The 23,145-nt window shown below is 41.7% G+C and overlaps 1 protein-coding gene across 4 annotated transcripts in view; it reads right to left on the bottom strand.

The window, feature by feature from the left end:
- SPAG9 (sperm associated antigen 9) overlaps nucleotides 1-12,494 on the bottom strand; it is a 150,358-nt gene extending 137,864 nt beyond the window's left edge. For 2 of the 4 annotated variants that reach the window (XM_061615999.1, XM_061616000.1), the window contains exons 1-2: nucleotides 11,913-12,494; nucleotides 1,347-1,467 (exon numbers count right to left, since the gene is read on the bottom strand). In XM_061615999.1, coding sequence (XP_061471983.1) covers nucleotides 1,347-1,467; nucleotides 11,913-12,218 — 427 coding nt within the window. In that variant the 5' untranslated portion in view covers nucleotides 12,219-12,494. The remainder of the gene's footprint in view (nucleotides 1-1,346; nucleotides 1,468-11,912) is intronic. The other 2 variants (XM_061616001.1, XM_061616002.1) reach the window with 1 other exon arrangement.
- Between the last annotated feature and the right edge of the window lie 10,651 nt (nucleotides 12,495-23,145).

Raw genomic sequence — 23,145 nt, 5'->3', positions numbered from 1 at the left:
GCTTGGGGAAAGCTAACGCATCTTACCTGCTTAAAGCACTTTATGCATATTATCACATCTATCTTCCATGAACTCACAGTGGCATACATAGAGTTTCTAACTAATCTCCCATGTAGGCACTGACTAGAGCTAGCTTCAGCACACTTGCTGCATCATGTGCCTTCAAGTTCATGCCAATATACAAGAATTACAGAGACAATTATTACACCTCTAATATTTTCCCCATAGTGAAACTGGGGGACAGAAGTTGAGAGACAAGTGGGCTTGGCTAAGTGACTCAGCAAGTTTAAAAGAAAGACTCCCTAGTTCACATCTCAGTCTTAGCCACTGTGCTACAGGATCCAATGGGGCTTGCTTCCACTTAACTAGTAATAGGACATTCTTAAGCCTATTTACATACAAATACAAGGAAGACCATGAATTCAGTGGGGCTTAACTAATGGAGAGCCAGTGTGGTGCAGTGGTTAAGGTGCTGGACTACGACCTGGGAGACCAGAGTTTGAATCCCCACATAGCCATGAAGCTCACTGGGTGACCTGGGGCCAGTCACTGCCTCTCAGCCTCAGAGGAAGGCAATGGTAAACTCCCTCTGAATACCACTTACCATGAAAACCCTATTCATAGGGTCATCATAAGTCGGGATCGACTTGAAGGCAGTCCATACTGTACTACTATACTACTAATGGAAAAGTATGCTGAGCACTGCAGTCTTAATACAGAAATCCTTCACTTCTATTCCAACATGCCGCAGTTCCAGGAGGGCTGTGTCACACGTTTTTTTTTAGATGTGCCTATCTGCCGAACAAGGAATCAATTGGCAATTTTCACCGGGTATCTTTCTTCAGTGTAAATTCGCTTTTGGAAATATTTGCAAATTTCTTATGATATTCAGTCACTGGGAAAGATCCAATGTCACAAGGACTTTCCCTCCCTCTTCTCCCCCCCCCCGCAGCCTTCCATCTGCTCCAGAGGGTCCTCCAACACTCCAGAGCAGATTTTGGGTGTGCGGGGCGCTGCAGGCGAAGAGAAATCCCATTTGATTAAGAAGGAGTCCACTGTGCAAATGGACCTCCACAGCTGGTATCATCCACTGCTGTTTGAGTAAGAAAAAAGTTAAAACTGGACTGCTAGAAAGTCTTAATAGTTAGTGAGAAGCTGAACTTATGCATCAGTTAATACAATATAAAACTTAAATCATGTATTCATACATGAATAAAGGCAAATACCCCAACTGGTTAATTCTCTTGGTGCAAAGACATTTTTTGTTTTTACATTAAGAGTGAAAAAAACTATGCAAACCATGCAGCAACAGTACAGTTAAAATTCATTAATATAGTCCTACTTACTTTGATCGGCATAGTTTTTTGCTTTCAGTTCAAGCTGCCGGGTTTGTGATTCTAAAGCTTCCACTCTTATCTGCAGATCCTTTTTTTCTTGTTCTTGAGAATCTTCAAATTCAATAAATTTCTGAGGAGCCAAAAAACAAACAAAATATTATTTGGCATATGTTGCTATGCATTTTCTTTTTAAAATATTTTTAGTTCACTTTTCTGAACAAATGCTTGTCCAAAGCAGTTTACAACCAAAAACAAAAGATAAAAATGTAAAATTTGAAAACTTAAAAACGACCACTCAAGTACACTCCTTATAAAAAATTAACAGCACCAGCAAGGACATCATCCAGGCAGACCATCTCCCAGCTAACGTCTATCAATTGTATGGGTGAATGGGGAGATTTACAGGCCCTTCAGACAAGCTTGTAATGTAGAAACTAAAGGCAGGTCCAACAGAAAGGGCCACCATAGAGAAGAAACTCTCCCTCATGACCACCCAATCTTAAACACATAAGAAGAGCCTCGCTGGATCGGGGCAAAGGCCCGGCTAGTCCAACATCCTGCTCTCATAGTGGCCAACCAAATGCCTATGGAAAGCCCCTAAGCAGGACCTCACCACAACAGCACTCTCCCTCTCCTGTTGTTTCCAGCATCTGGTATTCAGAGGCACTGCCTCCAGCAATAGAAGGAGAACATAGCCATCAGAGTAAACACCCTTTGATAACCTTATATCCTCCATGAATTTGTCTAATCCTCTTTAAAGCCATCCAAGTTGGTGGCCAACACTACTCCTTGGGGGAGCATATTCCATTGTTTAACTACACACTGTGTGAATAAGTACTGTCTTTTGTCTGTCCTGAGTTTTTCAACATTCAGCTTCATTTAATGCCTCCAAGTTCTAGTGTTATGAGGCGAGGGGAGGGAGAGATCTATCCACTTTATCCACACCGTGTATAGTTTTATACACCTCTATTAATGTCCCCTGTTCTCCAAACTAAAAGTCCCAAATATTGTAACCTTTCCTTATAGGGGAGTTGCTCAAACCATTTGATCATTTTGGTTACCCTTTTCTGAACCTTTTCCAGCTTTACAAGATATCTACAATATATTTTTCAAGGTGAGGCAACCAGAAATGTTTGCAATATTCCAAGTTTGTCTAACAACATTATATTGGCAGTTTTATTTTTGATCCACCTTTTTCACAGCTGCTGTACAATAAGCCAACATCATCGCTGAACTATCTACTACAACTCCAAGGTCTTGTTCCTGATCATCGCTGCCAGGTTCAGACCCCATAAGCATATATGTGGAATTTAGATTTGTCCCACTTACACTTGCTTACATTAAACTTTAATTACATTACCACTTTATTGCCCGTTAACCCAGTTTGATCCTTTTCAAGCTCTTCACAGTCCCTTTGCTTTAACCACCCTGAACAACTTGGTATTATCCACAAACTTGGCTACCTCACTATTCACCCCTAACTCTAGATAGCTTATGAACAAGTTAAAAAAGCAAAGTTTCTTTACTGATCTACAGGATTTACCATATTTTCCATGGGCATGCATAGGTATGGGCACACTGACTAAGCTATTCAGTACTCCTTTTCAGTTTTACAAAGATTTTAAGAGATTGTTCTGTGTTTAGCTTTGCCTTTCTAACCTGTATACCGTAAGCCACACTGACTGTCCCACTGGGACTAAGGCAGAATACAGATAGTCTGCAAGTACGGCTATATGAAAGCAAAGACTTTCACATGTTAATCTACCTAATATAGCAATTTAGACTATTACCTTGGTTATTTTAGATGTCTCTAAAGTAACTTCAGTCAATGGTTACTACTCTAGATTTGGTTCTATGTGTAATTTTTATGCAAATATCACACTGTATATTCTGTCTCACATTCAGAATGTCTCATCTGTTTTGAAAGCAACAGACTCACTCTCTCAAATATATATGAAAGTGTCACTCAACATGATCTTTAGATATGGTATTGTTCCTAGACTGTACAGTAGGGCCCTGCTTTACGGCACTTCGCTAATGCAGCGGTCTCAATTAGACGCAATTAGACTAAAGCCCCACTCATATGGCGCTTGTTCCGCTTTTACGGCAGTTTTTCGGCATCATGCACCATTCTATTCAATGAGTTCCGCTTTTCAGCAGTTTTTGCTTTTCAGAGGGGGTCCAGAAAGTAACCCGCCATATGAGTGGGGCCCTACTGTATTCCGACAAGAAAGCAGGCGTAGCTTAGTAATATAACCTGAATTATGTATTCATGGATCAACAAAGATCATATGAACTATTCATACAATATAGCTGTATACATATGAAAACATTAAAATCACTCTCAGAAGTCATCACGACTGCTTGTTACACCATGCAAATGGCTCATACTGGGCTAGCATCTGAAGAAGTCACAAGGTGAACCAGGAAGGGAGTTCTTACACTACTTGAAAGTCTTCATTCTTTCATCAGAATTTAGTCCAATAAGTTCTCACTATGTCACCTACTTAACTCCGACCCTATCATTATCACTCTATAAAAAAATAGATCCTACATCTACTTAGCACTGAATAACTTCAGGAAACCCTACAATCACCTGAAGCCATAATGAAGAACTACCATGAAAGGTACAAGCTGAAGCCAATTAATAAGCCAACTGAAAGAAGTTCATATTTAGAGGCATACCTAAACAGTTTCTTCCCTGAACTTTTCTGTTTTTTCCCGTGTGCCTTCATATTTCTAAGCATGCCCCACTGGACTCTTCTCCCTCAGCTGTGTCTAATCCCTTTTCTGTTTAGTCTTTTACACCATAAACCATTCTGGAATGGACCTATTTTAATAGTTTAATAACAGTAATTGTATTCTTGCCTCCACCTCCTTTAATGGCTATTTGTACGAACATATAAATTCATTTACTGTCAGCCTGGTAGCCATTCAATTCTCTCTCTCCTATAAAGGCTGCAAAATTGTTAGGAAAGTTGTCATATTTCAAGGATATATGCAGGCCAATAAAGCCCAAACCCCAAAAGGTATATGCCTTAATTTTACTGTTATTTGAACCCTTATGAAATGTACACCCCATGTACATTCAAGTAACCAGATCAGAAAGCCATCAGAAAATTATTCTACCAGATAAATCTGTGCAAAAGCAAATTATGGGTGTCCTTCACCAACAAATCACAACCAAAGAAGAGTAGGACTCCATTTGCAATAGTTGTTCTATGCAGGCTCATGTCACTTTGAGGCATCTGTAACGTGTTTCTGATCTACATTTTCCTGCCCTGAAAATATCTAAGAGTCTGTCCAAGCATAATAATATGATGGCTGAATACTAAACTAGTTTGAAAATTGGCATATTTTCCGGTTTGGGGCTATTAGCGCATTGAACGCAAGTATTGAGAAATACCCTGATAGTGGCCACATTTAGATGATTAAACCTCACATATGCACTTATGTGCAGCCCCTGCATTCCTCCCTTTGTGCTGTTGGGGAAACAAGCCAGGAAGCCACAGTTAACCACAGCCTCCCAGTACACTGGAACTGGGAAACTATGGTTAACGGCTTCCAAACAAGCCAGAATATTAAGCCATAGTTTAAACAAGCTTCCTGGTTTGTCTTCCCACGTACCCAAAAGGAAAAGTGAAGGGGCTGTATGTGGGTGCAGGAGGCTTGTTCATATCTTGACTCATTAAGCAGAGATTTGATGCTCCAAACGCAGTCACTGCCATTTGTCAGAAGTGGTAGAGGCTTGCCATGTAACCAGCCTCCTCACACTCCCATCCCCCTCATATCCACCCAACCCAGTTGAAGTAGAAAAGGCTCCATGGTAGGACTCCTTCTCAGTTTTCAGCTGTAAAAATACAAATATGCAACTCTCAATGTAGTGCCCAGCAGCAGGGCGAAATCTGCCCCACACCCCATCCATCTCTAGAGACCTCCCAAAATATCCAACATTTGCAGAAAAAAAGAAGAGTTTCTAATGCAAGATCACTGGAAGGAACAAATGATTAAAATATTGGTAAGCGAACTGTTTATTATTTATTTAATTAATTTATATCCTGCCCTTCCTCCCAGTAGCAGCCCAGGATGGCAAACAAATTGTTAATAAGGAATGCAAACCACCACACAAGAGAGAAGCAAAGAAACCTTCAGGGCACAAAATACAGACATGGAAGAGCAGCTAGATCATGTATGTTGCTTTCTACCCATTTCTTTGCTTTGAAAAATCTTAGATATAAAGATCCCTTTTCAAGTGAAGTTATTTTTCAGAATGCTCATTTTGGAAAATCAACGTTGTTACTGAACAGTCACAAGCAAATCACTGGTCAGTCATCACTCTTCTACTTCCAGAAAATGTATGGTATACCAAAGTTTTGCTTCACTATCTGAAAAGTTTGAAGATTTCTCATAAATGATAAGATGTGCTATCACCACGTGCATTAAAGGAATACTGAAGAAAAGCAAGTATCATGACTGATACTTAGGCATCACTATCAAAGAGAAGGCACACATGCAGGCACATAAGGCCACGTGTCTGAAGGCATATTTATTTATTTATTTATTTTCATTTCTAAACCGCCCATAGCTAATAGCTCTCTGGGCGGTGTACAAAACAAGATTAAAATACAATATTAGAATAAAATCAGTAACAAAGAGCAACAAAATTAAAACTAAAACATTAAACATAAAAACATGAACATTAAAATGCCTGGGAGTATAGCCAGGTCTTAACCTGGCACCTAAAAGAAAGAACCGTAGGCGCCAGGCGTATCTCCTCCGGTAAGCTGTTCCACAGTTCGGGGGCCACCACAGAAAAGGCCCTAGATCTAGTAACAATCCTCCCTGCTGGTCAGGTCTGGTCAGTGCCTGGATGGGAGACCTCCTGGGAACCATATGTAAGCCACCTTGGGTTTCTCTCATGAAAAGAAAGGTGGGGTATAAATGTAATAAATAAATAATTTCTTGTGCCTTACACACCACCACTACAAAGATGTAAAGCACCCAGATAAGGAAAACTCAAGTATTTTAACTTGATGTCATTATACCAAGGCAGTTCATTGGTTCATCTAACCTCATACTGCTGTTCTTGCATTCATCATGACCTGGACCCTACATCTAATGTTCAATGAATGCAGGTGTCCAAAGCACTGAGTTATTGGATTATTTTCCGTTACTGAGGTGTGAGAATGGGGATAGGGTACAACTTCTTCATGCACAATCTTTGCCCTTCTTGACTTACTACATAAAATATGGAGTGGATATTCAGCTGGGTCAAAGAGATTATAAATTCCTGTTTGAGAAAAGGAGCAAACTTTAAAAGAGGCTATAATAAGGCCAGAAGATGTAAACCAAGCACAGAGAACTGTTTTAAGCAAAGGGTCACATTGCTCTAGTAGAAAGCTGCCAGGGAACCACATTCCAGAAGTGGGCATGGTGCTTTCTGGGCAAGGTGCTTAAGCAGATGGTTGTTGGCCAACCCCAGACACTCTTGGATAAAAATGATTCTCTAGATCCATTTCAATTGGGTTCTAGGCCTGGTTTTGGAACTGAAACTATTTTGGTCACCCAGTGGAATGACCTTTGTTGAGAGAGTGATGCCAAGAAGCAACCCAGTTGATTATGTTGACCCTCTCAGCAGCTTTTGATGTGATCAAATCCAACAAAAATGGGAACCCTAAAAAGGTAGTGAAAGTAGCAGCAACAAGCATGGGGGTAGATGAAAGACATATTTATTATTCCAATGTGTTTTGGATCCTTCTGGTCCTTCTTCAGAAAAACAAAGATTAAACATTTAGATGTGCTGTCCCTTTTGGAATAACAAATTGGTCTACCCCATTGCTTTTTGGTATGATCAACCACAGTACCTTCTGGATAGGTTGCTGAAGCTGGGCATTGGAAATACTGTTTTCTAGTAGTTCTGCTCCAACTTGAATGGTCAGTTCCAGAAGGTGGTGCTGGAAAACTATCCTGAAGTTTTGATTTGAAATTCCCAGGGCTAGTTTTTTTTTTATAACCCCATGGTACTGAACATCGATATAAAACCACTGGATCATGCAGAGATGTGGACTGAGGTATCACCAGTATGAAGATCACACCCAGATCTCTTTCTCCTCTTCTCTCAATCCAGGTGAGGCAGTGGGTGTTCTAGATCAATGCCTGAACACAGTAATGGGCTGGATGATAGCCAGCAAATGGAAATTCAATCCAGGTAAGACAGAGGTATGTTAGCGGGTAGCTCATCCACCCAGATGAGCACTCAGCCTGTTCTGGAGAGGGCTGCATTCTTCCCCAAAGGGTCAAATTCATATTTTAGGAGTATTTCTGGATGTCCTATCACTAGAGCATAAACTGCCTCTGTGACCAGAAGCACTCTTTATCAGCATAGACTGATATCTACAGTAGGGCCCCGCTCCTACGGCAGGTTCTGTTCCGGATCGCTGCCACCAAGCGAAATCTGCCGTAAAGCGGAACGCACTGACTAACATTGTTTAAAATGGTGTCCGACGCCCGAAGAACACCGTAAAAGTGGAACAAGTGCCATAGGAGTGGGGTCTTTCTGCAATTGACAACCGCTGTATCGGTGGAAAACTGCAAAGCAGAGCGCTGCAAAGAGGGGCCCTACTGTATTGTGACCCTGTCTGCACAGACAAAGCTTTGCAGTTATCCCTGTTCTGGTAATCTCTCAATTGGATTACTACAATGTGCTATACATGATGATGTCATTGAAAATGGTCTGAATACCATAACTTCAGATGCTGCCCTGGCATAACTTCAGGTGCCACCCTGGACTCCTGCTGGGAGAAAGGGCAGGATATAAATCAAATAATAAATAAATAAATAGTCCAAAACCACCAAGTCTGCCAACAGGGACTGGATGATATGGTTATAGTACACTAGTGCTTTGTCATCTGCACAGGCTCCCAGTTCAGTTCTTGGGCTGAGTTCAAAGCACTTGTCCTAACTTTTAAAGTCCAAAACAACTTGGGGCCAGGGTACTGAAAGGATTGCCTTTTCCTAGTTGGACCTTATGAGCTTTTTCACAGCCCTTCCCCAGGTACTCTCACCTAATGTGGTATGGTGGGTGGCAACCAGAGATAGGGTCTTTTCAGTGGTGGCAGCTGCATAAGGGAATGACCTCTCCCCAGAGGGACCTACTGCACCTACACTTTTGGTCTTTTTGATGCCAGGTATACCTCTTTTTATTCTCCCGGGCTTTTACTGTTAATGACATCTTTAACGACCTATGAAGCTGTTAACATTTTTTGTTATTTATTTCTGTTGATGCTTGTTGTGTTTAAATATTTTATGATTGTGGTTTTATATTTCTACATAATTGTTTTCTAATTGCATACCAGAGTGGCTGGACAACCAGCCAGATGGGCGACTAATAAATTAAATAAATAAATAATAAATAAAATAAATATCACCCAGAGAATGTTTTTGCCATTGGTCAGGATAAAAGTGTATTCGCTCACAATATTTGTAAAAAACAATAGCTCTGAGGTCTCAAGCAGCCAATTTTCCCAGCTCTCCTACTCAATATCCATTTCACCTGAAGATCCAGAACTGAATCTAGGATCTTCTCTACATGCAGAGAATATGTTTGGATGAGTAACACATCACCAATCTTTTACTAAAAATCTAAATATAACCCACTAGCTCCCACAAACTGCTTAACTTTACACTGTTAAGAGATGCCAGTGTTTATGACATGTACAAGTATATTAAGTTTCTACATTGATGTTATAAAAGTTTGCTTCAGTACAAATGGAAAACACATGTTCTTTTCATTTTCACCTGCAATACTGGCAGTCAAGCATGCGCAAGCAAAGTATACATAGATTTTGCTGCTTTCAAAGCCACATGAACAAGCACAGCAGAAAGCTAGCAACAAAAACAGTGCAAACATTTTATTGATAATGGACTTTAAGGAGAGCAATACATAGTAGTTTGACAACTAACTTCTACAGTTTTGCTAAATAGCACATGCATAACACAACAATATTAAACACTGCTGTACCAACTGCATCATTTCATAGATCTTGTTGCTGTTTTGCCTCCTGACATACATCTGGATGCTTGACACACTGACAGTGAAGTTAAGCAGGACGGTCCCTAATGAAAGGCCATCTATGGCAAGTCAACAAATACATGCATCTAATAGTTACACTGAAATATTTAAACCACAATTTCTGCTCCACACAGCATTCTTTATTTGTTCATGAACCTGGTTTATCACACATGAAAACATATCAAGCAGAGCCAGGAATTTTACTCCCATCTCCTAATCCTAAAGGACTGGCCACCTAGCAACAACGATGTTCCTCATAAATTAACAGGCAGAACCAGAAGAGTAGATACACCACACAACTGTTCCTAAATTCAACAACCAAAAACAGCACTAAAAATGTGTTTACCATACTTACTTTGATTGTATGCTATGTAAATCATGGCATATTCTTGACTGTCACAGCAATCTGCATTCTAATTTTATTTTTCATTTCAAATACCTAGCACATATAGAACTAGAAAACATATTTCCTAGTCCTATGCACCAGTATGAAACTGAATAACCAGGTGTTTGTGACTACAGTCCAGGTTTTTTTTCTAATCCAAGACCAAAACCAGTGATGCTATAAGAAAGATTACTTCTGCTTGCAATAGTATAAATTGTTACTCAAAGTAAACAGAACACACATGAAAGTTATATGAACATATCAGCTGTGCAGGGAGATAGCTCAGCTATCCGTGAGTGGGTGTGGCAGGGAATGAACCTGGCACTTGTCACCTGGCAGCAACCACTAAAGCTGGCTGCAGCAGAGGGAAGAGGAAAAGGGACGCAAGGACACTATCTGTTCTGGTAAGAACCCAGGCTCTTCCTTCTATCAACCTTTACCTAGCAGCAGTCATTACAGCAGGTTGTGGCAGAAGAGGGAACAAAAGGGATGCAGGACCATTCCATCAGCACAGCTGAGACACCAGCAATTTTTGGAGTCTCCCCTCCCTGAAAGTTTCCATTCCAGCTGGTCTTTAGAGCTTCAGAACTTGTTCACCGCCCAGAGAGCTATTGCTAGTCGGGCGGTATATAAATTTAATAAGTAAAATAAATAAATAAATAAACTGAATTTGCTTATTTCCTCCTTCCCCCCCAATCCATTTTCCTTTTGTGTTGTGTCTTTTCAGAATGTAAACCTGATGGCAGGTACAATCTTTTTTTACTGATATAAAAGCCGCACTGGGAGCCTTTTTTGGCAGCAGCGGAGTGGGGGGGGAACAGTTCAAATAAATATTAAACTCCATGTGATCAAAGTCTCAAAGGGCTAACCTACACATGATGCTCAGCTGTGTGATTCTTTGCCCTGAATGTTGGTTTTCTTTTTATTTAATTAAAAGCAGGCTTGAAGATTGCAAACAGAAGGAGCTGTGTGAGGGTGGTCTGCTTAACCACTTCACTTCCTGCCATTGGTTCCCTCAAATCTGCCATCCAAGCTACTTTCTCACTATATAACTGTACACACACTTCAAAATCAGCAATATTATGAACAGTGGTATCTACCCAGTTTCTACAATGGCTGAGACCAAGCATAATAGCAGAAGGGGCAGAAGCAATAACATGACAGTAGCAACAATGCACTCTATTTTTACATAAGGCACTCTTATATAAACATTACCAGTCTTAAATATGAACTTAATTGCGTGGAATTCACCAGTTTCATATGTTGGTTCTTTACCAAAGATCTGTTTTGTTACATCACTTGTTGCTTTAGCTGAGATTTTAAAATATCAGTTCTGAAGACCACCACTGCCCAATTCCAGACAGTACAGACCATCATCATCTTAGGCAAGTATGCAGCCGAATGTTACATGACTTAACATGCAATAACTACCCACTACAGGAGTTAGTAGCCCCAGTGAAAGGAGGTGTTATGAACAATAAAAGGAATCTTTCATTTTACTATGTAGTTTAGCCTCGTCAAGGCACCTCTACTTCATAAGAACCATCTTGATCGGAATTCTGTGTTTAACAGCAGCCAAGCAGATCACTTGAAGCTCACAGGCAAAACGTAAAAGCACTGCCACATCTCTCTCTACTCAACACACAGCAGCATTTATCCTCATAATTATGGGACATACCAGGCTCTCCTACCGGGGCCTGCTCTAGCATCTTCACACCCACACCAGCAACATTCACCTCTGCCACTGTGTCAACCTGCTTCCACTGCATTTTACTTCATTTACACCAACTTTTCCCACGCCCCCCCCTTTTAACATAAGGCACTTCTACTTTGGGGAGTGTGGGGGCTCATTGGTGCTACTGCTTTGGCCTCCACCCGCCACACCCTGACTAGCATCAGCGAAGATGCCTCACCTCTCTCCTCAAACTTTTATCCACAGAGCCCATCAACACACTTTGGTCGCCACTCCTCCAAAATACATCTGCAACCAACTCATTCCTCCCTCCCTCCCTCTTTCTCACGCACACGGAAACGGAGCCCCCTACTACTACCACACACACATGGAATTATCCTAGCCGCCCTGCAACACCCTCCCTCCTGCCCCCACTCCATCACTCACCTCCTCGGCCTGCTTACGCAGTGCCTTCTCCCGCTCGTACTGGGTGAGAAGCTGCTCGTTGTCGTCCCGCAGCAGCTCCAGCTCCACGCTGGTTTCCTGGCTGTGGGCGCAGACGGAGTCCAGGTTCTCCAACACTGCCACTACCAGCGGCATCAGCTCGGCCACCACCTCTTCGTCGTAGCGCCCGATGAGCCGCTCGAACTCGCGGTAAATTGAGCCCGCTAGCCCCGACACCCGCTCCGACATCATGGCCGGGCCGGGGCCGCCCGGGTCCTCCTGGTACACCACGCCGTCCGCTAGCTCCATGGCTTCGCAGCACAGGGCACCACGGGCCGGCCGAACAGGCGGCAAAAGCCCCTTTCAGGAGAAGGAAGCGAGGGACCAGTAGCAAGAGCACCGCCTGTCTCCCTGTGTAGCAGGGCCTTGATTACAGCTCAGCGCGAACAGGAGGGAAGCCTGGGTGACAGGCGCGCGGCACTGACCTCACCCACGGCGCCGGAGTGGTGGGAGGAGACAAGGGGCAGTGACGTATGCAGTGGGAGGAGCGCCCACGGCCCTGGGTTGTCGAAGAAGTGGCACAGAGGGGGAGCTTAAGGTTAACTGACATGACGTCAAATGGGGCGGGGCGCCTTGTGGGTGAGGATTGTGGTATACTGAGTGAGTCGGTAGAGAAAATAGGGCGACGTGGGAGGCGGGGTTCCAACTTCTAGCATTCTGAGGCCCAATCGATGCATCTTTCCTCACATATTAGCATCACAGGATTCAGCCGGGCTTATATCCATTTAAGAGAACAAAGCTAACATAAGAGTCTTGCGGCACCATAACGACTAGCAAATTGATCATAGTATAAGCTTTCGTGGACTATAGTCCATTCATCAGATGCAATCCTAAGCATGTTTATTAGTTTATAATAATAGTTAAAACAAAAAACATTATTATACTGCCTTTTGGCCCTAACAAGGGCCCCAAGAAGAGAATAAATACTTATTTTGGCATTGTATTTAATATGTACAACAACAAAATTAATATATTTATTACAGATGCCTAACGAAAGAGAGAGAAATCTTAAAACGTTTTGGCTTCTGCTTTCTTCAGTTGCTCTGAGGTGAATCAAAGACTGCTGTCAAAATTAAAAACAATATTAAAACAACTTTAAAAACTAAGAACAGAGTAAATTTAAAACTGTTGAAAGCCAAGCCAAAAACAAAATGCCTACCTAAATGTCATCAGAGATGGGACCAGTCTCATCTTGTAAGTAGTATTACTGAGTTTCAATTATTCCAAGGTAAGTGTGGTGTAGTCGTTAAGGTGTTGGACTACGACCTGGTTTGAATCCCCACATAGCTATGAAGCTCACTGGGTGACCTTGGGCCAGTCACTGTCTGTCAGCCTCATGAAAACTTATTCATAGGATTGCCATAAGTCGGAATGGACTTGAAGGCAGTACATTTACATTTAAGTGTGTCTAGGACTGTAGTTTAGGGCTCTAATCATTTCCACACAACTATTGGGCAGTAACCCTCCCTTTCTCCGCCAAAATATGTGTTTAGGCTATATTATTATTTTATACAACTCCATTAGTGTGTATGATACACTACAGAAAAATGTTTTAAAAGAAAGGTATCTGCCCCAAGGTGCTTGCAATCTACATTTTGACACGGGGGATGATGAAGTGAGAGAAGCAAAGGTCACAAGGAATGAAGTGAGAGAAGCAAAGGTCACAAGGAATGAATGTGAGCAAAGTGCTGCACCTACTTAGGTTCATTTTGGTTAGGATTAAGGGATTAAAACAACAGATTCATGGAAAAGTGGAATAACATAAACCACTGCAATCTTGTATGTTCTAAAATCTCAGAAGGCAAAAGGAAAGGGTACCAAAATATAGTTTGTGGGATTTTATGAGGCATAAACCCAACAACAAAAATGAGCATAGCCTGTAACTTCGTAAAACATTTACAGTTGTAGTCTCTGAAGAAAAGGACATGTGCTGATGGTGGAGAAAAGTCTTAGAAAAAATATTTTGGGCTTCTGGAGACTATGAGTCTATCCCTTTCTTATTCACAAGAGGCAGAGTAGCAACAACAGAAGCTGGGGAAAGATGGGTGTGTCCAGACTTAAGTCTTGTGATGTTCTGAATGCATTCCAACACCTCTAGGTCAAGTCTGTGTCGCATGGGCGTGCAGCAGCAATGATGCACGTGGCAACTTTGCATTGTAGTCAGAGTCTGCTTTCTTACTGCCTCTGTCAGCAACTTCCTGTGAAAATAAAACAAAGAAATGTCAAATGCATTATAGTTAAAACAACTAACAGTACAAATACGGCAGAGAATTCTTTGGGGCAACTAGCAAGTTCAAATTAATGCATTTTCCATTTGCTTTCTAGAAAGTGAAAATCTCATTCTCTTAATTCTTTAAATTTATTTAAGCCTTTGGAACTCTAAGGTAACCTAATCCAAGAGACTTTCTGACAACTAGGAATGACAGTTTACATTGCTGCTTGTGCTGGCAGCAAAAACACTCGTTATATTAAAAATTCAGACAATGTGCAAATGTGTTGATGATTTGAGCTTTTACTGGTCCTGCCAGAGCCCCAGATATTCATAATTTTGTTTTTCTTTCAAGTAAGGTTTCCGATCATGGAATAGTTATATTATTTAGGGAAAGCTCTATAGCATCTGAGGCAGAAAGTGAATCAGAAAAATCTGCAACTATATAGCCTTCTTGAAATGCCACAAACTGGCCAAAAGTATGTGGATGGGACAGGCAGTAAAAACAGAGGACAAGTGCAGGCAGTTAACACAGACCCACTTATGCTTGAGCTTTAATTTATTTAAAGTATTTAATTACTTAACGGACATTTGATGTTAACACAGACCCACTTATGCTTCAGCTTTAATTTATTTAAAGTATTTAATTACTTAACGGAGCTGCCCAAAGCTCTTTCCGTGTAAGCAAGCATTGCAGTTCCCCAGTACAGATAAAAAGTTCAGAATCAAAGAGGTCAAGTGATTTTGGGGTGATATCCAACACAGCACAAGCAGACTTCCTCTCTGCCCCCCTGCAGTTGCCCAGCCCCAAATCTTCTCCAGAAGGCCCCCTAACCCTCCCAAGCAGATTTGCTGAGCGCAAAGGGGCTGCAGAGGAGAAGAGAGGGAAGGAAAGTCCTGCTAGTAGATAGGCACAACTGGATACTACCGTTTGCCTTCAACCCTAGTTTACACACTCACTTGGAACCAAGTCCCATTGATGTCAGTGGGACTTACTTCTGAGTAAGCATGTATAGGATTGTGAAATTGTAGTTATGAAACTATTTATTCAGGAGTGGTCTCTGACTTCATCAGCCCTAGATTGGTGCATCATGTTATTAGTGAAGCTTCACAAAGCTTGGGGCTGTAGAGAATAAGTTAAAATGGATGCTGCCCAATGGGCTTACATTCTACCTAAGCAAAAATGTAGCTTTATCATCTGGGAAAGACCTTACTTTTGCTTGCATCATGGATCAAGTTTAGGTACCAGGAAGCAGGAGAATGTTTCATGAATGGAAACCTTTAAAGTTCAATATGACTGCAATCCTAACCAGAAATAAGTTCTTTTGAATTCAGTGACGTTAATTCTCAGGTAAGTGGGGTTAGCATTGCAGCCTAAGCCAACCCTCAGGCCTAACATTATTTTATTTTTATTATTAATTTATTAATCCCATTCTACAATAATGTCAAAGCGATGTGCAATAAAACCAGCAAAAAACAAGACATATTTCAAACAATACAAAACTGATACAAAACAAAACTGATTTAGAAGATTTCTAAATAGGCTGTAGATCTTTTTCTGGATTTTCATTTGTGATTCAGTATTAAGGGCAAATATACAACTGTAACTATTTTATTTCATGCTCTCTCGCAAGACAGTTGCTGGTTCCATATACTGATGATGAATTGCATTGAAACACATATCAATGGCCAGGATCTCAACAGCACATTCAGCAGGGCTTGGAGGCCCTCTTTCTTATCACAGCCTCTGTGCTGGTTCCTGACAAGCCTTTTCCAAAAAACTGGGGGGGAGGCACAGAGATTAAGAGCAACCTTGGATTCTGCAGACGCTGCAACTGGAAAAGGTGATTGAGGAAGGTCCAATATACTCACAAAACAATTTGGATGAACGCATGAGGTACATTTTATCCTTGCTTATATTTCTTAAATAGTTATCAATATAAAAAGAGAAACAAGTATCATAGCAGAGGGAGGAGGATGTTGTGCAAAAGCCAATTGGACAGAGAAACTGCTTTATTTGGGCTACTGTGTTCTTTTCCACTAGAGAGCAGCAAAGAATCATAATTTATTTACAGCCCAATTCTATGTATGTTTACTGAGAAGTCTTTGTTCAATGGGTTTGCTTCTAGATGAGTGGGAATACTATTGAAGCTTTAAAATAATGGCCCAAAAGGTTGACTATACAAAAGAATCCACAGGACCCCAAATGCAAATTGATTGGTTTGGGGTGTATGAAACAACAATTCAAAGAAGTACATTGGCGTCATTATACTTTGGCTGGAGTTGTAACATGATGGATGAATTATTTTTATTTTTATTATTCATTCTAGTAATGCATGTTGTACCTATACAAACACTAAAGACTTTCAACACAGTACTTTCGCATTATTTCCTAAACAGTTTATTATTTTATCCAGTGTTAGAATATGCTTGGGTACCCATGAGTGACCGTAACAGAAGAGTAAAGGCTATAATTAAAACTCTCAAGATGTTTGTGTTAAGAAATGGTCAAACTTCGTATCTTTAGTGTATTTCCAAGGTGATGTCCAGCAAACAATATTTACTGTATGGCTTTTTGGATCATTCATATACTGGCAATATGAAGGAATGAGATTGGAGGATTGTAATGGGACCTCACAGAAGACAATTGTAATATCAAGGAGTTAGTATGGTGTAACCTCTAAACTAGATTACTGCAATGCATTACACGTGGGGTTGCCTTTGAAGGCAGTTCGAAAAATAGCTAGTGCAGATTGCTCACCAGGGCAAGACGGTCTGAGCACACAACACCAACTACACTGGCTACCAATTAGTTTCTGGGCTCAGTTTAAAGGGCTGGTTTTGACCTATAAAGCCTTATACAGATCAGGACCCCAATACTTCCTCTCCCTATATGAACCAACCCAGACCCTGCAGTAAGCATCTGAGGCCCTTCTTTGTGTACCCCCTCCAAGGGAGGTGTGGAGGGTGGCAACATGAGTGCAGGCCACCTCAGTGATGGCCCCTGCTTATAGAATGCTCTCCACAGAGAGGCATGCCTGGTGCCATCATTATCTATTTTTAGGCACCAGACAAAAACATTGCTCTTGCCCCAGGGACTTGGCTCCTAATATTGGAGGGCTCTTGATGTTGTAGCCTTGTATGCCCTGGCCAAGGGCATTCAGGTTTCTGAGGTACCAGAGAGATGAAGAAGGCAGACTGAGTCACAGGTTTACTTAAAAGGAGAGAAAGTTTATTTGGGTAACTTTCAGCACTCAGGTGCACCCAATGTGGAACAGACTGCACATCTTGCACAAAGCGTGACCAGTTCTGAACAACCCACTGGGCACAAGAAGCACTTTTATAGGATACATGTTTACCAGCATAATTATGAGGTTACATAAGCATTCATTATTATAAAGCATTAAATCATTGCATCTATTCTATTAATCTTTGGATTAACAAGGCAACTTCAAATAAGCATTAATTACTAGAAAAGGCTACATCATACAGCATAACAACAACTGATAAGCTGTATGCCCCTAATTGCCTGGCAGGGAATTAACTGCTCCAAGGCCTACACTATCTGCTTAACAAGGCACCTTCCCAGCATCACACAGACACTCTTGGCAGAGCATCACACCAAATGCTTGTTAGGAACTCCAGATTAGACTCCAGGTGGCTCTGAGCTCATTGACCGTTCCTTGACCCATCTTTTCCATATTCGGTTGGTGGCCTTGAGATCCATACATGTCCTGTTTGTGCTCAGATTTATTTTTTAAAACCTGAATTTTCAGACATCCACGCATGTGGGCGTTTTATTTATTTATTGTCTATTTCGCTTTTATGTTTTGTCATGCCCCTTTAAGGTGATGGATCCTTAAAGGTCCTTTGTATTTCACACATTTTCAGTTCTGGCACACCCCCAGAAGAGCACGAAAACGTGTATCTGCGTTGTTTTTTTTAATTGATGTACATGCGCAGGTTCGTATTTATGTAGAAAGAAAGATCCAGAACTTGAGTAGAGAATTAAAGATATAGGGTCAGACAGATGAGGGAGGGTCTGCGAGAATGATCTCGGGAGGAGGACGGAGAGCCTGCTCAGAAATCAGAGGAGCGGATAGTTTCCATCCTACTCTGACCATGGGCTGCAGAAAATAGTTACCTGCAAAGGAAAGGAGGACCTAGAAAGGTGTTTGCAGACCAGAAGTTAATTGACCCTTAAAAGGCATCATAAGCAGGAAATGGATGTGCAAAATAGCAGTTAACAGTACCCCTCCCAAGTGCAAGCAAAATAAATGCCATTCCTAAGCCTTGAAAATCCACAAGTCATAGCAAAATGTATGTTTGTATGAAAATATTTATTTATTGAGATGTTCTCATTAGTTTGTTGTTTATTATTATTGTTTGGCTACTTATATACTGTGTATATTTATATGTTAAAAATAAAAATGCTACTTATTTGCTGGGAAATTGAAGATTTTTATCTAGGCCTTTTTATAAAGTGTTTGGTTCTCTTATTGTGACACATTTAAATGTTTTTTCTTTTCTTTTAATAATGTTATTTGTTATTTAATTTTGAGAATCGCATTATTGTATTTATGCATTATGATGTGTTATATTCATGTTTTTGTAAGCCGCCTTGAGGGCCTTTTGGCCATAAGGCGGGGTATAAATTTAATAAATAAATAAATAAATAATATAATAAAATGTAAAAATGTTTGTTTGTAAATAATTAATTTTTTGATTGAGCAAAAAACACTCAAGCGAAAACAACAAAAAGGTTTTTTTACTCAAAAACCCTTCCATGGGCTGTTACATAGAGCACAGTACGTCATACTTAAAATTGCAAAAGGTCCAAGTTTTGAGGGAAGTGAGTTTGAGCAAGAGCACCAAATCAGCTTTAATTGTGCAACATGAATTTTCAAGTATGTGAGTGAATCCCACCTGAAACTAGCAACAGCCTGGAAGTATGCTATTATTTGCAGTTTCATATGCTATTTACCTTCTCCCTCCTAAATTGCATAGCATTAATATATTTTTAGTCTTCTCACCTCACTTCTCTTTTCACTACTTGTATCGTATCATCTTTCTTTGTACTTCAGCCTGTTGCCATTTGTCTTTTAATCCATTCGTTGGGTTGATCCTTGATCCTTTTCTTCCTGTGATTGCCCTTGAGCCTTTTATCCTCTGCCCTTTGATACACAAGCTGTGATCCTAGACACACTAGTGCCATCAGAAGTTCAGTGGTGGCTGTGCCTGCTAATACAAGTCACAGAATCATGTCTTTATATCCAGTGTCTAAATTCCCCTCCTACATTTTAATACAGAGAGAAACTTTTACTGACAGATTGATCTGTTGTTGTTTTTTGAGCCAGGGCAGTTTTTACTGTATTTGCTTACCATGGTTGTCTTCTTTCAAGGTGCTCTGGCCGATATACAGGGGATTATTCAATTTTATCTTCCCTGTGAGGTGGGTTAGGCTGAGAAAGTGTGACTTACAAAGGCTACCAAAGGAGAGTTGAGAATAGGTAATAGATTGAACTCAGGTGACCTGGTTTCAAATCCAAAACTCAAATCACTACACCACATTGGATTTCCTTTCTGCCTAGGGCAGGCTGTGAAATGTCTTTCTCTGATTAATTCTGAATTCTGAAAATAGGCATCTACAATAATTCATGGACATACTGTGTTGTGTTGAATAATTTTATGCCACAATGGACTCATTATCTTGCTTTTGACAAGACACTTTCTCTCAGCATTCCCCATTGGAAAAGGGTACCAAACGTGCTCTGCAAGAGAGTATTGTTTAGAGTTAAACTACATAGTACATTAAATGAATGAATGTGCATAATTTAACATGTCATTTTTAAAATAGCAGCCATGGATGTGGGTGTGGGGTAGGTCTGATCAGAATAAGACATAGTGATTGGTGGGTGACCACCAGGGACCCTGTGGGAGTGGCTGACCATGTTGCTACAATTGCTTTTCTAACAGCAGGGAGAGCATGTGATTAGGACAACATGATGCTAGTGTTGGTACAGTTGGCTGCTTGGCATAGCAGGATCATAGGATGAACCTGCTCAAGCATGATATCCTTAAATATTCCTTGTGAATGACTGCTGGGAAAGAACCTTGATCCTTGAATATGATCTTAATGAATGATTAAATCTGCCACTGAGACTCTGCACATGGTAACCTCATGGTGAAAATGTAAATGTACTGCCTTCAAGTCGATTCCGACTTATGGCGACCCTATGAATAGGGTTTTCATGAGGCTGAGAGGAAGTGACTGGCCCAAGGTCACCCAGTGAGCTTCATGGCTATGTGGGGATTCGAACCCTGCTCTCCCAGGTTGCAGTGCAACACCTTAACCACTACACCACACTGGCTCTCATGGTATATATCTCTAAATCATTTCTTATTCTTGGCTAGCTTATTTTGGGGTGATGTTGCATTTTCTGCCATGGCCCAAGGAAATGTGATTCCTGTTCTGCCAGGGGCAATGGATCATGAGGATTTGGATGAGGCAATGAGCACACAGGGGTTGCAGACACACTTGTGGTTCTACTGATTTTATTGCTTCTCCACCTGTTTTTTAAAATCCGGATGTACACAACATTAGTCATGCTCTGCCCCTTTTTACTCCAAAATCTGGGGTTTTTGAGATTGGATGAGTTTTCTCTTCAAGCCGGCTACTGTTTGGTCTTTCAACCCATTGCTACTCTGAGGTGTGTCTAATGGAAACATTTTACAGTGGGCAGTCCTAAAAACTCTGACATAAGCAGCGGAGCTGGATGTATTCTAACAAACAATAAAGATGTGTACAGCCAGGTCCAGATTTGTTTCAAACCGCACTCAGACATAATGGTGTTGCTGCTTTTTAAGCAATGAGTGTGCATGTAGACTGGGTTTGTTCCTTCCTGACTGATTTTATTCAAAGGGAGAGGGAAATAAAACAGAGACAAGGGAAAGGCAAGACAGCTTACGTCCCTTCAGTTGCTGGGGACCCCCAACAGGAACGGATGAGCTCCAGGGCCAATCAACCCTAGAGCAGCACTAATCCAAGTCCATGGAGGGGTTCTCCAAGCAAGGTTTACCCACCTCTTTTGTGCTATAAGACTACGTGCTTACTCCGAGTTTCCCAAGGACTATGAGATCTTTCCCAGGCAGTCACAAACTCTCCCATGACTGGGCTAATCAGACACATGAGATAATGTGGAGGCGGTATGCTTCCAAATACCAGTTGCTGGAAACCGCAGGAGGGGAGAGTGCTCTTTGCAATCAGGTCCTGTGTGTGGGTTTCCCATGGGCAACTGGTTGGCCACTGTGTGAACAGGATGCTGGACGAGATGGGCCATTGGCCTGATCCAGCAGGCTCTTATGATGTTATGTTCTTAACACAGGTGGCTGCTGGCCTTGAGACTCTGCCTAAGTGTAATGCAGGTGGATGCTGACCTTGAAACTCTCCTAACTAAACAATATATAAGAGGTTGCTACACTGTGGCCAGGTCCACATGGGAGCTAAAATCCATATTGAATTTAAAGCTTTTCCCTTCACGATAAGAGTTCCACGGTTATTATTGTTGTTGTTTATTTCTACCCTGCCTTCCGGCCAAAAGGCCCTCAAGGCGGCTTACAAAAAAATAAACACAAATATAAAAATACATCAATAAAAACAATACAATTTACAAAAAGCAGCAGTTATAACTTCCAATAAAAATACATTAACAAATCACAAAGCGAAAATCAGAAGGGTAGCAGTGAACTTTGACCAAGTGCTCCTTGCGGTCTTTGCTGCTCTTAAACTTCTCTGGACAGCTCTCCACCAGGCACTGGTACATGTTGTGCCTCTCTGCCACGTCCGTCCTCCCTACCTTCCAATCTGCTGTGTTGTTCACACAACTTCGCTTTTATTAGTATTGGTGTTTCCTTGTGGCCCCACACCCCAATTTAAATGTTAACTCCCTCCAGAACATCCCCACTGCTAATCGAGAAGGGGTGGGTTTTTCTATCAATCTCACGCTAACCCAGGAGACAGTGGGGGGTGCAACTGACACCAAATTACTTTTTTTCTGTTGTCAGTTTTATCTCCTGAGTCTAGACAAAGCCCCTTTTTTGTGAATAAGGAATGAAATGTTTATTGTGCACAGTGTGTATATTTTTGTGTTTGTGTGTGTGTGCGCACATAACCTCTTTGTGAACAAGACCTTGGTTGCAACAGGGCTTCTGCAGGAGCTTTCCCTGGGCTGCGTCCTGGCTGGAAAGTGTTAGATGGGGGGGTCAGGTTGACCCCCCTCTCCTTCCCCTCCAGAAAACCAAGCAGGGCTGCCCTGGCGCATCCCACGGCAAGTCCTGCTCTCTGGGCTGCATCTCTTCCCTCCTCCTTGGGCTTTCACGCTGGCTGTAGGGAAGGCAGCCTTCGCTGGCTGGCAGGACTGCTCGCTGCTGCCGCTTCCTTGACGGGGAGGGGGCGAGGGGCTGCTCACCCACCCAAGCACCGGCCCTAAATACCAGCCTGGTCTCTTCCGCACAAACTGGCACTGAGCGAAGCAGCTCCTCCTCCCCCCGGCAGAGAGAGGCGCTGGGGAGAGTGGCAGCGCAGTGCCCCTTCTCTTCCCTCGCTGCCCCTCACTGCCCCCACCCAGCTCGTAAAGTAAAATAGCGAGTAAACGGAGCATGTAGCTGGTTTAAAGGACCAAGGAAGGGAACTTGCTGGGGAGAAAGTGAGGGAAAAGAAGGCTAGAGCGACCGGAAGTTTGTTTAGCGGCAGGAAACAAAATGATGTCCATAGGCAGTATAGGGGGGCTGGAAAAGGGAGACAAACAACCCATGCAGCCGAATACAGCTGAGAAAAAAACCCACACACAGCAGATTGGCTCCGAAGCAGGTGAGGATTTTCAAACCAATTTCAGATTTTTATCGCATTGATTTAATCTGGATTTAAAGGCAATAGCAGCTGAATGCATTCGCACTGGCAAAAACGTC

This window comes from Rhineura floridana, chromosome 3 (assembly GCF_030035675.1).
Source record: "Rhineura floridana isolate rRhiFlo1 chromosome 3, rRhiFlo1.hap2, whole genome shotgun sequence".
Classification (NCBI taxonomy): domain Eukaryota; kingdom Metazoa; phylum Chordata; class Lepidosauria; order Squamata; family Rhineuridae; genus Rhineura; species Rhineura floridana.
Note: the sequence above shows the minus strand (reverse complement) of the source record. Positions and strands in the feature narration are given on the sequence as shown.